Source organism: Alosa alosa, chromosome 5, assembly GCF_017589495.1.
Source record: "Alosa alosa isolate M-15738 ecotype Scorff River chromosome 5, AALO_Geno_1.1, whole genome shotgun sequence".
In the NCBI taxonomy this organism is placed as follows: domain Eukaryota; kingdom Metazoa; phylum Chordata; class Actinopteri; order Clupeiformes; family Clupeidae; genus Alosa; species Alosa alosa.
This window is the reverse complement of record NC_063193.1, coordinates 6,732,927-6,747,006: the sequence shown is the minus strand read 5'-3', so window position 1 is coordinate 6,747,006 and position 14,080 is coordinate 6,732,927. Positions and strand designations below refer to the sequence as shown.

At 40.2% G+C, this 14,080-nt stretch overlaps 2 protein-coding genes across 5 annotated transcripts; both read left to right on the top strand.

The window, feature by feature from the left end:
* The first annotated feature begins 5,230 nt into the window (after nt 1-5,230).
* npm2a (nucleophosmin/nucleoplasmin, 2a) lies at nt 5,231-7,533 on the top strand. Of its 3 annotated transcripts, none has more exons than XM_048243069.1 (6): nt 5,231-5,361; nt 5,737-5,830; nt 6,012-6,091; nt 6,506-6,616; nt 7,065-7,158; nt 7,311-7,533. In XM_048243069.1, the coding sequence occupies exons 2-6, from the start codon at nt 5,740-5,742 to the stop codon at nt 7,334-7,336; spliced, it is 402 nt and encodes a 133-aa protein (XP_048099026.1). In that variant the 5' UTR covers nt 5,231-5,361; nt 5,737-5,739; the 3' UTR covers nt 7,337-7,533. The 3 variants fall into 3 exon arrangements, with proteins under 3 accessions (XP_048099026.1, XP_048099025.1, XP_048099024.1); XM_048243068.1 differs by having other exon boundaries at nt 5,718-5,830; XM_048243067.1 differs by having other exon boundaries at nt 5,711-5,830.
* Nucleotides 7,534-7,910: 377 nt separating this feature from the next.
* got1l1 (glutamic-oxaloacetic transaminase 1 like 1) lies at nt 7,911-13,464 on the top strand. 2 transcript variants are annotated; one of them, XM_048243064.1, is made up of 8 exons: nt 7,911-8,180; nt 8,453-8,634; nt 9,255-9,378; nt 10,639-10,856; nt 11,026-11,170; nt 11,771-11,936; nt 12,362-12,504; nt 13,166-13,464. In XM_048243064.1, the coding sequence occupies exons 1-8, from the start codon at nt 8,063-8,065 to the stop codon at nt 13,300-13,302; spliced, it is 1,233 nt and encodes a 410-aa protein (XP_048099021.1). In that variant the 5' UTR covers nt 7,911-8,062; the 3' UTR covers nt 13,303-13,464. The 2 variants fall into 2 exon arrangements, with proteins under 2 accessions (XP_048099021.1, XP_048099020.1); XM_048243063.1 differs by having other exon boundaries at nt 7,912-8,180; nt 11,023-11,170.
* The last annotated feature ends 616 nt before the right edge of the window (nt 13,465-14,080 follow it).

The window sequence follows — 14,080 nt, the reverse complement described above, 5'->3', positions numbered from 1 at the left end:
GTATAATTTCACAAACAGCCCAGCAGCCAGGCCATCAACACACTTAACACTCCTCATCATTATATTAGTATACTATCCTGATCTCCACACAATGGCAGCTCTTTCACTGCAGGAAATGTAACCAACTCTCCAATCGTTTTGATGTAGTTAGTATCTGTATCTGTTCTTTTCAGCATGCTGAGGGCCAAGCGGTGAAGCACTGAACCTGTTGTTTGCCATGCTTTATACTCTTCTCAGCGAGAGACAGCATGTATGTAAGCCTAGGCGCTCCTGGCTCAACGCTGTTGCAGTCCACAGTCCCATTCAAGATTCAAGATTTAAGATTCAAAAAGCTTAATTGTCTAATATGTTGCCATGTTAGAAAATATTCTTTTGATTGAAGGCAGAGTGTGTGTGATGTGTCAGTTTCACGAGTTCTATTGCTGCTTTCCAGGAAATCCTATCATCACAAATGCATCGTCTATGTCATGGACTGAAAAAAACCCTGCATGGGAAACAAAAGCACATATATTTTTCCGAACGAATATTCTAGCCACAGTCAAAACAGAGAAACATTTCTCCCTAGGTTCGATTACTCGTCCTGGATAGGTTTTCAAAACTGGCTGGCTTGGGGTTTCTCCAAGGGTGTATTTAAATGTGTGTGTGTGTGTGTGTGTGTGTGTGTGTGTGCATAATTGAAATGATTTTAGCCAAATTATAAATAACTCCCTGCCTTTACCTTTATGTCCTTTACATGCTGAATAAAACCATCCAAATAATACTGATTATCCCTTCCTAATTTCTACCCTGCCACATATTCTCCCTCCTGCATGCCTCTCTTTCACATGCTAAAACCACTATCTTAAACCTACATTTATTTGATTGCTCACCTGTGCAGCATCAGCTACTTCCTCTTGACTCACTGAAACGGATGCCTGAAGCAACTGCATATCCTAAACCAGCAAGACACAACAATAAGGGACGGGTTATTGAAGTGGGGCTTACTAATTGCCAAGCTCAAAAAGGCCTCTCAGCTAAATGATCCCTATCATAACATTAATGCATATACAACACTAAGGAAATTAGAATGATATAGGCTCATACAGCCTGAAGCAGCAAGCTATAAAGGTGCATCTCAAAAAATGAGAATGTCATGGAAAAGTAATTTTTTTTTCAAGTAATTTATTCCAAAACGTGAAAGTCTACACATAAAGTGATATTTCAAGCCTTTTTTAATCTTGATTATTCTAATCTTGATTACCGGTATTACCGGTAGGCTATATCATGGCAATCAAAAAGGCAGAACCTCAAAATATAAATAATATATTAAATATTAATATAATATATATATAAATAATATATTGAATAATATAATAAAATAATATATTAGAATAAAGAATATATAATAGAGAAATGTCGACCTGAGAAGAGCTCTAATCAGCTGCCTGGCAATGGTTACAAAAAGAAAATGTTTGAACTTTACTTTGGAGGTAAAAAAAATGCTTTGGGCGGGTGAACAAACCCCACCCAAACACAGCCTGTCTGGTTTGAGTTCACCTTGGTGTGTTTTTGTACACATGCACCTTACTGTATTTACAATATTTCAGCTAATTTGAAAAAAGCCCTAGAATGCATTAGATTCTAGATTACTCCATCCAATCCATAAGAAATACTTCTCACACATAGGGGAGACCGGGGACAGTTGCAACAGGGGATGGTTGCAACATGTCAATTTTCTCCAATCAGAAACAACGTAGAGTGATGACACTCACACTGCATATGCTCAGTTGGATCCCCCCCTAGCAGAGAAAAAGCAAGGAGATTCCTGAACTGCTCCAGGATATATTGTAAAAAAAACTGTTTTTTAGGTATGAAAGTATTTATTTTCTTGAGCTTTGTTTTTGTTAAACTGCTGTCACTGTTTTTGTGATTCAGCTCATACATTACATTACACTACATTTAGCAGACACTTCTTGACCAAAGTGACTTACATATGTCAGCTATATTACAAGGGATCACATTGTCCCCGGAGCAACTTGGGGTTAAGTGCCTTGCTCAAGGGCACAACGGTGGAAGCCGGGAATTGAGCTCAAACTTATATGATTTAAATGAGTGATATGTTAACTTTAAAGGAGAATTCCGGTGTGATATTGACCTAAAGTGTGTTGAAACATGATACCGAGTGTGAACGTATGTCTCATAGCCCATCTTGGCTTGTCCCCTGCACTCCAAAATCTGGCGCTAGTTAGCCGATGCTACCAACAGCTTTTTCAATGGTGGTGCTTCGGCATCGGGCTAGCCATGCAAATAAATCACTGTTTTACACCATTTACGAGGCTCAATGTATCTCCACACTTCATTGGTAGACTTCCGAGGGCCCTGACATTTAAAACGAGACATTGAGAACTTTAAAAAAGCACTGGTACTTTACTTACAAGATGATTTATACAGACAGTACCTTCACAAAGTTTAGCGTTTGCAGCCATCTTGAATTTAGTCACGATAAGTCGAGGGTGATAATGATAAGGGATCAGATTCCAAAAATAATTCCGTGGAAATGCATGGATTCCAGTTGCTGCTACTGGAAATGGCATAATATAAATGGCAACCTCTACCTGAATCATCAACTCAAAGTGGTCACATAACTTGTAGAGGGGGACAGATCAGAGGGATGTGTCACAGTTTGTGTTTGCAAATGAAAGAGGAAACAACCATGTTTCCAGTTTACCTTAGCATTCATGACCTCTCCTTCAAGTTCATGTTAGCTTTGTGACCTCTCGTTAGCTTTGTGACCTCTCCCTGCTCGGCCTGCTTGTAAGTACAGGCAGAGTAAGCAAATTAGTTACAAAGCACTTTAGTCTGTGCCAGTGTTTACAACAATTGTGTCACAGAATTAATAGACAAAAAAAGTCACTAGTCCTGTCGAATGTATGTGATAAGTGATAGGAATATCAACAGTAATGACAGCCAAACATTGGCTATTCAAAACATACCTTCATTATTGTTCACTGTGTTCTTGTTGGTTTCAAAGTGGATAAAAAACACAAGCGGGGCCCCAGGGTGTTCTGGTGATGCGGCAGTACAGTAGAGAAGCCTTCCGCTGCCAAGCATGTGGAACTCTTCAAAAGATTCCCGAACAGTCTGTCCAGACCACACATTTATCATAAAGTCACATACATTACAAAAGAGGCTGAAGCAATCGCTGGGAAATAGGAAAACATAATATTGTCACTGAATCAGTCAAACACAATGCAGATAAGCCTGTAATTGTTATATGATGGTGTCATCCAGTGATTCAACCCTTATATCAGAACAGTGACTGTTTTTTTTTTAATTTCAGAGATGTATGGTTCAGCATACTAAAGATTCTCCTTCAATGTATTTCCTGAAAACATGTTAGGGGTGAGAGAAATAATAGTAATACATATTAAAGAATCTACCTCAACAATTCAGTGTCATCATAATGTGCAACATGATTTTGGACAGCAAAGGGGAAAGATGGGGTAGGAAGTAAGGGGTGGTTTTCAGTAAACATTCACTGTGTGTGTGTCCATTTATATATTCTATATGGTGGTAAATCAAGATAATTGTACGCTTGGTTGCACAACAATTTGGACCAGTGCCTTGGTGTGAAGTATGATTCTAATGTAAGGATGGTAATGTGTTTGTGTGTGTGTGAGTGTGTGTGTGTGTGTGTGTGTTTGGCTAAACACACTTATCTCTTGCACTGCACATGGAAACAATTAGCCAAGTCTTGCTCCAATTCCAGGGGAGCACAACCTGATTAGTATCAGGTAATTCTTGTTCCTGACTCCTTTCACCAGCCAGGGGACTGTAATGTCACCGTAATCATATTTTACCATCTGCTGTGGAGAATAACCTCCCACAGTTTAAACTAGTAGAACAAAAGGTGACTGGTATTCTTGAGCCCAGTGGGCCACCAAAGACTACATGTCAGAGCAAAAGAAGACAAAAAACATCTGTACCTATTAGCATTCTAACAAGAAGACTACCCATGAATGAAATGGGAGAAACAGGATAGATACAATTTATATACTAAGTGCCATAAGTGTCACAAACTTTAACATAACAGTGTGAGAAGTATTCTTCACAATATATAGGATCCCTTATACATGGCCAGGTTTCTAGGCTCTCCAAAGAGTGCTGTCTATTTAAACCTATTGACCAGTGTCTTGTACTGGTTTTACAGATAAGTAGGCAAGTCTCGCTCAGCAGATGGTAGGACACAGCAGATATGGGTGCCACACATGAGATGTTTCTTGGGATGGGGAGTCTTTGTGAGACAAGATAAAAAAAAAACGTTGCCCAGCTCGCTGGATGGGTTTTTCCTTTTATCAGATAAACTAAAGGGCAGGGAGGCAGAGGTCTCACCCTCCACAACTATGTGAGAGCAAGTTATGAGGCCTTTTAAACAGCAGGATGGTGCAGCTAGAGAACAACACCAACTGGCTCAGATGTCAAACTACTTTTTTAATTTTAGAAATAAACTAGAACACAGTTGGTGTGGTGATACATTGAAAACTGTGCACTAATTAACTTTAATATTTTTTCTTTTAAAATAATTGTGATGCCATGCATTTCTTGATCACCTTCTTGATCATCCATGCAATAATTATATTTTAGAGAATTTAAATGAGCTATACTGACATCAAAGTCAGTTTTTAGTTGATTGATGTGGATTTGTACCCTTGAGCCAAGTGTCTACGGAAATACCCATGAGATTAAATAAATGAGAGACCTTTATCAACAATCAGAGACTCTTAGAAAAGCCTATGCATAGTGCTGAACTTTTTTTTTCTAATAGCCTATAGGCCCTATATCTTAAACATTTCAACATTAAAACCGAAGCAGAAAACTTTAATCTCTTCTTCTCAAACCGAAATATCCACACCATTAACCAGACCTGGGCCTTGTTTTGTAAGAAAGCAAACCTTATGAAGTATGACCAGGCCTCATCTCAACGTTCCAGCCGCTTAAAACTGAATATTTGGGAAATGTCTGACCTCATGAAAACTGTTACGTTCTAAAGCTGTTGATCTCTCAAATTAAATCCGCGTTAACCCTCTCTGCTACGGACCTAGGCTACTGTTGAGTTCAAAAACATCTATCGCGAGCGGCAGTTAAGTCTTTGTGAGTCGTCAAAAGGCAAACAAGATTCTTCCAGTCGAATGGCTCTACCTAGTGGACAAAAAAATAAACTGTGCTAAAAGAGTTGGGTAGAATTACTAGGCTACATTCGGGTGCACCTGCAGGTAATCAAACAAGAGGTCACAGTTCAATCGACGTAACCGTCTACGCTGGACTCCCACGGCGTCGTCGGATAAAAAAAAATAAAAAAAAACATCTTTAGCCGTCGGATAAGTGAGTATCACCAACTATTTTCTTAATCTTTGTTGACTTTCAAACGACTGTTAAGATTTTTGGTCATTTTAGCCGTCAAATTGTGTATAGTTTGGGCGGAAGATGCTATGACATCTTGCCAGTAACCCAAGTTATGCATGTTTCCCAAACCCAAATTGTGTTTGCAATAAAACACGGCCTGCAGTATAGTGTAGTGTTATTGTTTCAGTGTTCTTACTATAGTAGCCTAGGCCTAGGCTACTCTTCCAGAAAATATACTGGTGGTGCTTCTAAAAAAAAAGGCCTAGCCTATATATTTTTTAGTTGTTACAGTAACACACACATACCACTTTTAAGCATATCTCATAAGTTTGCAGTTGGGCTGTCTTCCAAAAGTTGATGGCGATGATTGAGGTCCCGAAAGATGACAGCATAAATTCATTTTGTTCATCCTGTTCATCCATCTCAGACAAAGTTTATGTACCTTGGGGTAAGTGTGTCACATCAGCCACTAGATCTTGTATCAGGACAAAACTCCCTCAGTTGTCTATCTGTCTGTGTGATTTACATATGAATTCCAAAACATGTATAATCTGAAGTTTGTGTGAAGTACTCTCTCAGTGTTTCCTGTCTCTGAATCATTGTGTCATCTGCATTGTTTCTATAACAAGGCTGTGAGCTGACTTCCTCCAAAGCAACAGCAGTTTTCGAAGTGGACTACCCCTTGGAGTGTCAGTTCTTTGTCAAAACGGTAAGAGTTAGCTTTTGTTGCGTGAAACAATGAGTAATGGCACATTCACAAACATCATGCCACCACTGGGATCAGCCCTTGTTTAGAACAGGGTTTATTCTGTTGCTTGTCATTACAGAAGCCAGCATTTATGCTGCATTCCAGACAACTCTGAAGTCAAAAATGTCCTAGTTGGAATCTCCCAATTTCATTCCAGACAAACTCGGAGGTCAAGAATTCTGACCTCCTACTGGGAAAAAATACAATGGAACACCACTTCGACCTCCGACGTCCGAGTTGTCTGGAATGCAGCATTAGTACCACTGTAATCCAGGCATATCATATGCAGAGTAGACACAATGTTTTACTTATGAAATAGCCTTTTACAATAACACAGTTCGCCTGTTTTACAAATGCACCCCCGTTTGCTCCCAGATCTGTCTGAGTGCTGGTGCCAGTGATGATATGCATGTGGTTGCTGTTTGTGATGGAGATGGGAGGGTTAAGGAAGTACCTATTGCCACCCTGCGTCATACCATGCCCATGGTGAGTCAAAATTGACTGCTTGCTTGTCACAAAGCACATATACCTGCACCAAAACATATTGGTAAATAACTGCAGACAATGCATCTGTGGCCTGTTTAGTTTTGTATCGAAAGATACAACCAAACTGTTTGTGTGAGCAAATAACTTGTACTGATTGGAACTCTGTTCCAAAATAACACTAATGGACATGGCTAAGACGTTCTAGTGTGACATTTCCCTGGCACCTGCTACTGGATATATATGGCATTTGCTACCAGTTAAATTGACTCCCATTCACTTTCATTATACACTCATTTTCTTTTTGTGCCTTAACGATGTTGTCGCTGAATATTTGAAGGGTTTGGATATACTGTATGACATACTCCCAAATGTGGTAAATTTATGTGTGACCCTAACCTGAAAGTTGAACTGTTAAAGCATGTCCGTATCATGAGCCTATTTTCCCCAGGTTAGTTTCCAAGCATTTGAGCTTATACCACCAGTCACTTTCAAACTCGCCTCAGGGCAAGGCCCTGTCTTCATCACTGGTCAGCATATAACTAGTAAGTAAAGGATTTTTTTCAGTGTTTGTTATTTCAGACAAAGCCTACTGAAATCATTTAGTTGTTTGACTTACCACATTGGACATCACCAAGAATGAGGTGTTAAGAATAAGAAACTTATTGGACCGTATACTTGTCTGAATGTTTTGCAGTTGGATTGGAAGAAGATGAATCTTGACCTACAGTATAAACCATGGAGACGGCACTGGAATTCAGTGTGGGCTATCATGTGAAGGGTTTCATCATGGCCTCAAAAGCTGTCAACCTTAAATATTAATTCCTCAAAGCTAACTGCTATATGTTAATGGACAGTAGCCGTCCATTTGTGTGCCATCATGTTTGCAATTTTGAAATATGTATTAGAGAAACTAAATAAACAATAACAATAATACATGTTTACCAGAAAGTGCTATTTACAACATTGGCCTATATGCTCTGTGGGTTCTCCTTCCTTTCATTTTTATTATTTCTCAAGATTTGTTTGAGATCTGTGCTTATTAATGGGTAGACTATATTCTTTGCAAAGCTGGGCCTTCATAGCATTTTTTGGAGAGATGCTAGCCTACATGTTTTCCATGTTTTTTAGCCTGGCTACCTTTTTAAAAAAAAAAAATAATATTAATAATAATCAATTAATTTAATAATCAGGTAGCTATTTCTATTTTCTCTCTACCATGACCGAACACTTTCTCTACATGGCTCTGTTGTCACCAAGAAACGCCCGTCACACCAGGTAACATGGCAACAGGCAGTCAACAAACTAACGTTAATGAGCTGATGCACGATTAGACGGGGGAAATACACGTCAACAACCATGATGAAACCTAAGCAGCCAGGGTCGCAGTGGTGAAAGGCGACTGAGCGGCATGTTTTACCGATAAAATAATCAAAAAAATCAATATCAATGTCTGTCATATCCGTATTTACGAACATCCCTACAGCTCCACCAAAACGGGAGTCTAAGATTTTGGCTGATTTCAGGAGAGACGCTCACCCAGAGAAGGTGAATCTTGCAGGACGTGGTGAGTGGAAGTCAGCTCCGCAACTCGGATCACCTTTGGTTTTGTCATTTCTATCAATTGATGGCGCGTGGATATCTGCCAATTAATGTTTTCATTTTACAATCGAGCACTACAAGGGGGCATTACTTAGAATAGCCTGTATAGGATCTTTGGCCTAACTTATGAATAACTAAGACCTGTTGACGTTTAACCTTTACAATATACAGCAGTAGGCTATAATATAGATAGCCTAATGAAATTATTGCTGCCTCTTTATCTCCTCTAATTTGCAGAGTATCTTAATGAAGATGGCCAGACCACAGTACTTCCCCTCATATGGAAAATAAAGCAACAAATTGGATCAGACCCAACCCTCACTCCTGGGTATCCCCCACCTCTTGGTCTAACTGAACTGACCAAGAGAGTGGTGGAGCTCACACTGGGAAAAGACAGTCCTGCCATCGTGGAAAACAGGGTAACCTGACAATTTGTTGTTGTAGAAATCAGCATCCCTTCTCAGATGTTGCCATAGGATTAAACAGGCTTGGTGTTGAGTGGGCCTGTAAAATACACAAGTAGGGCCCACCTCCTTAATCAGGACCCACCAGCTGGACACACAGATACCTCAGCCTGACGCAAGAACTCATAGTTTATTTGAACAGGGCACAAAAAATTATTTGTCTTTTGCACTGACATTGAAGATGAGGTCAGCATGTTTAAACCCATGACTGGAATTAAACAAACCATCAGTGTCCCTTTAATCACATTACATTCAGGTGTGGGGGTGATTTACCACATGTAAACATGTCCCGCTAAAAGAAATCAGATATCACTCTGGACAATGACTACCGTAAGGGACAGTCATTTTGACGTGGGTGGCCGGAGGTGTAAACCATCAGTGCTGTGCTGCTGATACTGTGAATCACCCCATGTGTTTAATGTTCTCTGTGCCCCTCTGGTAACTACGCTGTACAATCGATTTAAAGAGGTAATGTATCTCGTGCAGGGCTTCAAATCCATAGGTACAGGCGCTTTAGTAAGACATTGGTCAACGACTGCTGTAACTGACTGGAGGGCTTCATTTGCTGGTTGCAGGTGCTGGGGGTGCAGGCAGTGGGCTGTATGGGAGCGGTGAGGCTGGGCGCAGAGCTGCTGAGGCGTTGGTGTAACAACAGCGCATCCTGGAGTGGACCCATCCTGCTGCCCTCACCCTGTGATGGTGGGTAGGTCATGAGCGTGAATATGGACTGTCCCTTTTATTACAGGGAACAAATAGGTTTAGATGCTGTTTTCAGTTAGATAATGGAACTGCAGATGAAGTTTTAAAGTGCCCATATTATGACTATTTTCAATATAGGCCTATGGGTTGCACAAAACATGTCCCCTCAGATTACACATTATCAGCAGCTCCATTCTTGCCAGTTTCAGTCCCTTTTGGAATAGGCTGTATCTGGGGCCTGTTGCCTTAAATGCAAATGAGCTGTTGTTGGCCATGTCCCACTCCGGAACTGATTCCATGTTTACGTCAACGGGCAGCATGAAAAGCCAGGGAATACGAGTCGTGTCGATGACATGATGTTGGAGGATTCTCCACCAGAAAGCCTCTGACTGCCAGTGATCAAATGCTATTTGTTATGCAGGAATAATAAAGAATGTGTGACAAAAGTAATTGACGGTTCTGTTTGAATTTTAGTAGTAAAGTGGCCTAATAGTCAAGTTATGGGAGTTTAGCCGAAACGTCTGCTAAATACAATAACCATAGCAGAATCAATTCAGACACCTTTCTGCATGTATGATGTAACATGGCCTAACAATGTTAAATTATAATGGGTGAAACTTGGGTCGGTATATAAGCCCACTAGAGTTGATGTACCCCTATTCAAAAGTTTAAAAGCATTTGTGAAATCGGCTGCCTATTACCGGATGGCCTGGGTCGCTTCCAGCATAGGCTAGGCCAGAGGTTCCCAAAGTTAAAACTGTCGAGACCCAATTGCAACAGGAATCGAATTGAATTCGAATTTAATTGAACAGCTCACCCGGAGACTGAAGACAGAATACATTCAGAAACCCGTATCTCACTCAAAACAGCATGGATGTTTTTTTCCCCCAAGTTTGTATAGGCTTACGTGTGGAAGCAACAGAGTCACAACATAACCATATTATGGGCATTTTAAAATGGTTGATGTAGCTGTGAAACAAGAAAATAGGCAGGTGAAACACGAGAAAGCAAGCTATTAGCATTTGCTTCTAAATTCTGGAATCGAGAGGGAGACCTAATAAGTCAGAGACATAATGACTTTGTGCATGAGTGGAACAGAAACTAATGTTTCTGGAGGGCTTCCTGTTAAATGCTGGAATCTCAATATCATGTGTTGCAAATCTTCTACACTTCATATGCCTTACTCACATTTTCCAAATTCTATATCCCTCGCTCTGTGACTTCTTTAAAATAAGGTATAATCCTCTCTTGCTTTTTCAGACTCACTTGCCGAGACCTTTGAGGCAGCAGGGTTTGGGAATGTGTGCTACTACCGCTACTGGGATGCGAATAGTTTGGGAGTGTGTGCGGAGAACGTGCTGAAGGATCTGGAGGAGGCCCCTGAACAGAGTGTAGTTGTCTTGTCCGTCTCTGGCCACTACCCCACAGGTGCCGACCTCTCTGTAGATGACTGGAAACTCGTGGCAGATGTCATGATGGTACAAGGCCAGTTCTACCTCACTAGATGACCTATGAGCTTTTATACAAATGTTTTGGAAAGGTTTAATTATTTAAAAAACAAAACAATTTTAACATTCTGAAATGCATTCTTGGAATGCTGTCCCTTTCCCTAAAAATCTATCTTTATCTCTCTCTCTCAAACAGCAGAGAAGATTATTTCCTTTCTTCCTGATGTCAGAACAAGGCTTTTCTAAGAGCTATGAGAAGGATGCTTGGCCTGTTCGTCATTGTGTGTCTTTGGGTCTGGAGGTTATGTGTGCACAGTCCTTCTGCCACACATTTGGCTTGTATGGTAAGACTCAAAGTCCCTTCTGTTATGATATTCACTCGTGCCCACTAGCATGGCTAGAACAACTAGTGCTAGCTAGCATGAAACTCAAAGGTTCAGGTTCATTAATATGAACTTTATCACTGTATTGTTGTAAGTCGCTTTGGATAAACACGTCTGCAAAATGAATAAATGTAAAGGTGAATCTTAGGTGTGTTGAATAATTTCAGAGATATTCAAACAATTGATTGAACCCGAACAGATTGTATAGTTCAAATAAACTGAAAAACTTTCAGTTGGTTCCTAGAGGGTTTCTGGTTGAAACGTTCAAAGTCAACACAGCTACTTCGAATTGAAAATTAATTGGACTTTAGCTTAGTTTTCTATAAAATATTGACTTTAATTTGTTTTGACCCCAAGTTTGCATTGGCTCAATGTTGTTTTCTGTGCCACTGGAAATGCCATGGGAATGCTAATGTTTGTTTATACTGTTGAAAGAGTCAATAGTTAGTGGACACACGAACAGGTCAAGAAAACGACATGATGGATCTGATACTGAGAAACTTCTGATGGATGCGTAAGTGGCATCCCTCTTCTCTACTCACGGCAGCTTTGATTTTCCAGGGGAGCAGGTTGGACACCTCCTGTGTGTGCTGAAGCACAACAGCTTCCTGCTGGCTGTCCAGTCGCAGTTGGAGAAGTCAGTCCAAACTCTGTGGTCCTCTCCACCAACAGGTGGTGCCCGTGTGGTGGCTACCGTCCTCAGTAACCCTGCACACCTTATTGAGTGGTGAGTCAGTCACGTCCAGTAAAATACTGTTGTAGATGACCCTGAGAAGGGTGGTCATGTTTGTTTGTAATTCCCCATCCCATACACTTAGTATTCAGGTATGTTCTCTCTTTCAATAAATGGGCAATTGTTTTGGGAAAAGCTGTCACTGTCTGAACCTTGTCAAACCAATTCATTTCTGAATTGTGCATGTACTGTCCTTTTTATATCAATATAAATGATTTAACTTAATATTTGAGTATTTATTTCCAAATACATTTAAGAATATTTATAAATATGTTCATGTATATTGTATCTTAATATATATCTACCGGTATATATAATAATAAATAAAAATGGTTTACTGTATATTGTAACATAAAGGAACGGGTGATTGTCTCTCATGAGTTCTCAGCTTCACCCACATGGTTCATGTGCCACTTTAGGCAGGAAGGTGTGAGGAGTCAGGTGGAGAGGTGCATGCTAATTAGGGAGCAGCTCAGGGAGAAACTGAGGCTGCTGGGATGTCCAGGGCAGTGGGACCACCTGACCAAACAAACCGGACTCTACTGCTGCACTGGCCTCAGTGGTGAGTGTTGAATCTGTTTACTTTGTTTACTTTGTTGCAACACATACCGTAATTGAAATTTGAAACACATACAGTGTGTTCTTTTTGGGTCGAAATTTATACAGTAGACCAGCAACCTTCGGTGTCTGTTGAATCTGTTCTGTTTAAATATGAATGTAGTTTATACAAAAGAGAATAAAAAAGACACAGCTGAATAATTCAATGACAGTCAGTGTTCCTTGTCCAAAGAGCATCATGAATGTCAAGTCTAAGCCTCTTTATGACACAGCATCATTGTACATTGATGTTTTAATCAATGAAAAAATCAATCAAAACAAACTGCGACTGTATATTTAAGCAATATGACACAAGTGGGAGTGGGGTTGGTAAGAATATACCCACGGCCGTGGTTGGGCCATAGGCACACATTGAAAGCAATTGACTTGTCCTCTTTGAATTGTAACTGAGATTGGAGAGGCTCATGCTTGCAGTTAAGCGTAAAATGAGAACCGATAATTACCAGCTTCCTTAGTCCCTGTGTGTAGACTTGTGAGTTTAACATTCACACGCGGTAAATGAGTAACCCTTCACCCAGCTGCGGCAGGCTGATTGACTCTGCAGGAGAGAAAGATAAATGAGAGTTGGCTAACTACGACTGCTGCGCTTGTCTTCTGGTTTTTAGGTCATCAAGTGGAGTTTCTGGGCAAAAGGAGACATGTCTACCTCTTGGATATTGGGTGTCTGAATATAAGTGCAATCAACAGCCGCAATGTTGATTACGTGGCAGAATCCATCCATTTGGCTGTAACCACTCTTTGATTTGTAAAAATAGATGACAATGTTCTTTTCATATTCTTTATGACTTACCTTTGCCCATCCTGACAGTATGCGACTAGGCCATGGATTGTGCAGAATAGTGAATAAGACAGTCGGATTTTGCATTAAGATATTGCAGATATGACATTAAATTAGTATTCTTCAGATGTTTCAGATGATTTTTTTTTCTAGTAGGAGCTCAGTGGTCATGTGTAGTAATGGGGGTAAGACTGTAGCATCGAGGGCATGCTGGCCAGTCACATACAGTACCTCTTGTCCTAAGTTCTGTTCTATACCTGAATACTTATGTTGGGGGAAAAAGAATGAACAAAGAGAAGTTAAACACTGTTGTTTTTAAGAGAGCTACAATTTCTACTCCTTCCTGAGTGTTTAAATGTAGGATGCGAGATTTTCTTTTTGGTATATTACCTGAAATCCTTTTTATATCCCGATAGCAACCAACTAATTAAATACTCTGACATCAAAATAAAAAATATTCATCTGTGGAAGCCGCAGGGCTGTAAAAGCATTCAATCATTTTGAGTGGGCTGCAACAAATGATCAGTTACTAATCCGTCTTTCAACTCGACTTCTGCATGCATTGTGTGTGAGTGACTGGAGCTTCCCTATGCCCAAGGTTGCATTAGCCAGGATGGCATACCAATGTTCTTCTTAGTATAGTGATAGTCAAAACAAGTGGCACTACACTAAGGAAATGTTGAGTTATTTTGTCACTTTTGGGAGCTATAGGCTAGTTGGTTCCATGGCTAGCCTAGGCTAG

Excerpts from the sequence above, each read along its gene's own strand:
- got1l1 (XM_048243063.1), top strand. The coding sequence starts at position 8,063 with ATGTCTGTCATATCCGTATTTACGAACATCCCTACAGCTCCACCAAAA. Across the intron at positions 8,181-8,452 it reads GGTGAATCTTGCAGGACGTG|AGTATCTTAATGAAGATGGC; the intron begins GTGAGTGGAAGT and ends TCTAATTTGCAG. Across the intron at positions 9,379-10,638 it reads GCTGCCCTCACCCTGTGATG|ACTCACTTGCCGAGACCTTT; the intron begins GTGGGTAGGTCA and ends TTGCTTTTTCAG.
- npm2a (XM_048243069.1), top strand. The coding sequence starts at position 5,740 with ATGGCGATGATTGAGGTCCCGAAAGATGACAGCATAAATTCATTTTGT. Across the intron at positions 6,092-6,505 it reads GTCAGTTCTTTGTCAAAACG|ATCTGTCTGAGTGCTGGTGC; the intron begins GTAAGAGTTAGC and ends GTTTGCTCCCAG. Across the intron at positions 6,617-7,064 it reads TGCGTCATACCATGCCCATG|GTTAGTTTCCAAGCATTTGA; the intron begins GTGAGTCAAAAT and ends TATTTTCCCCAG.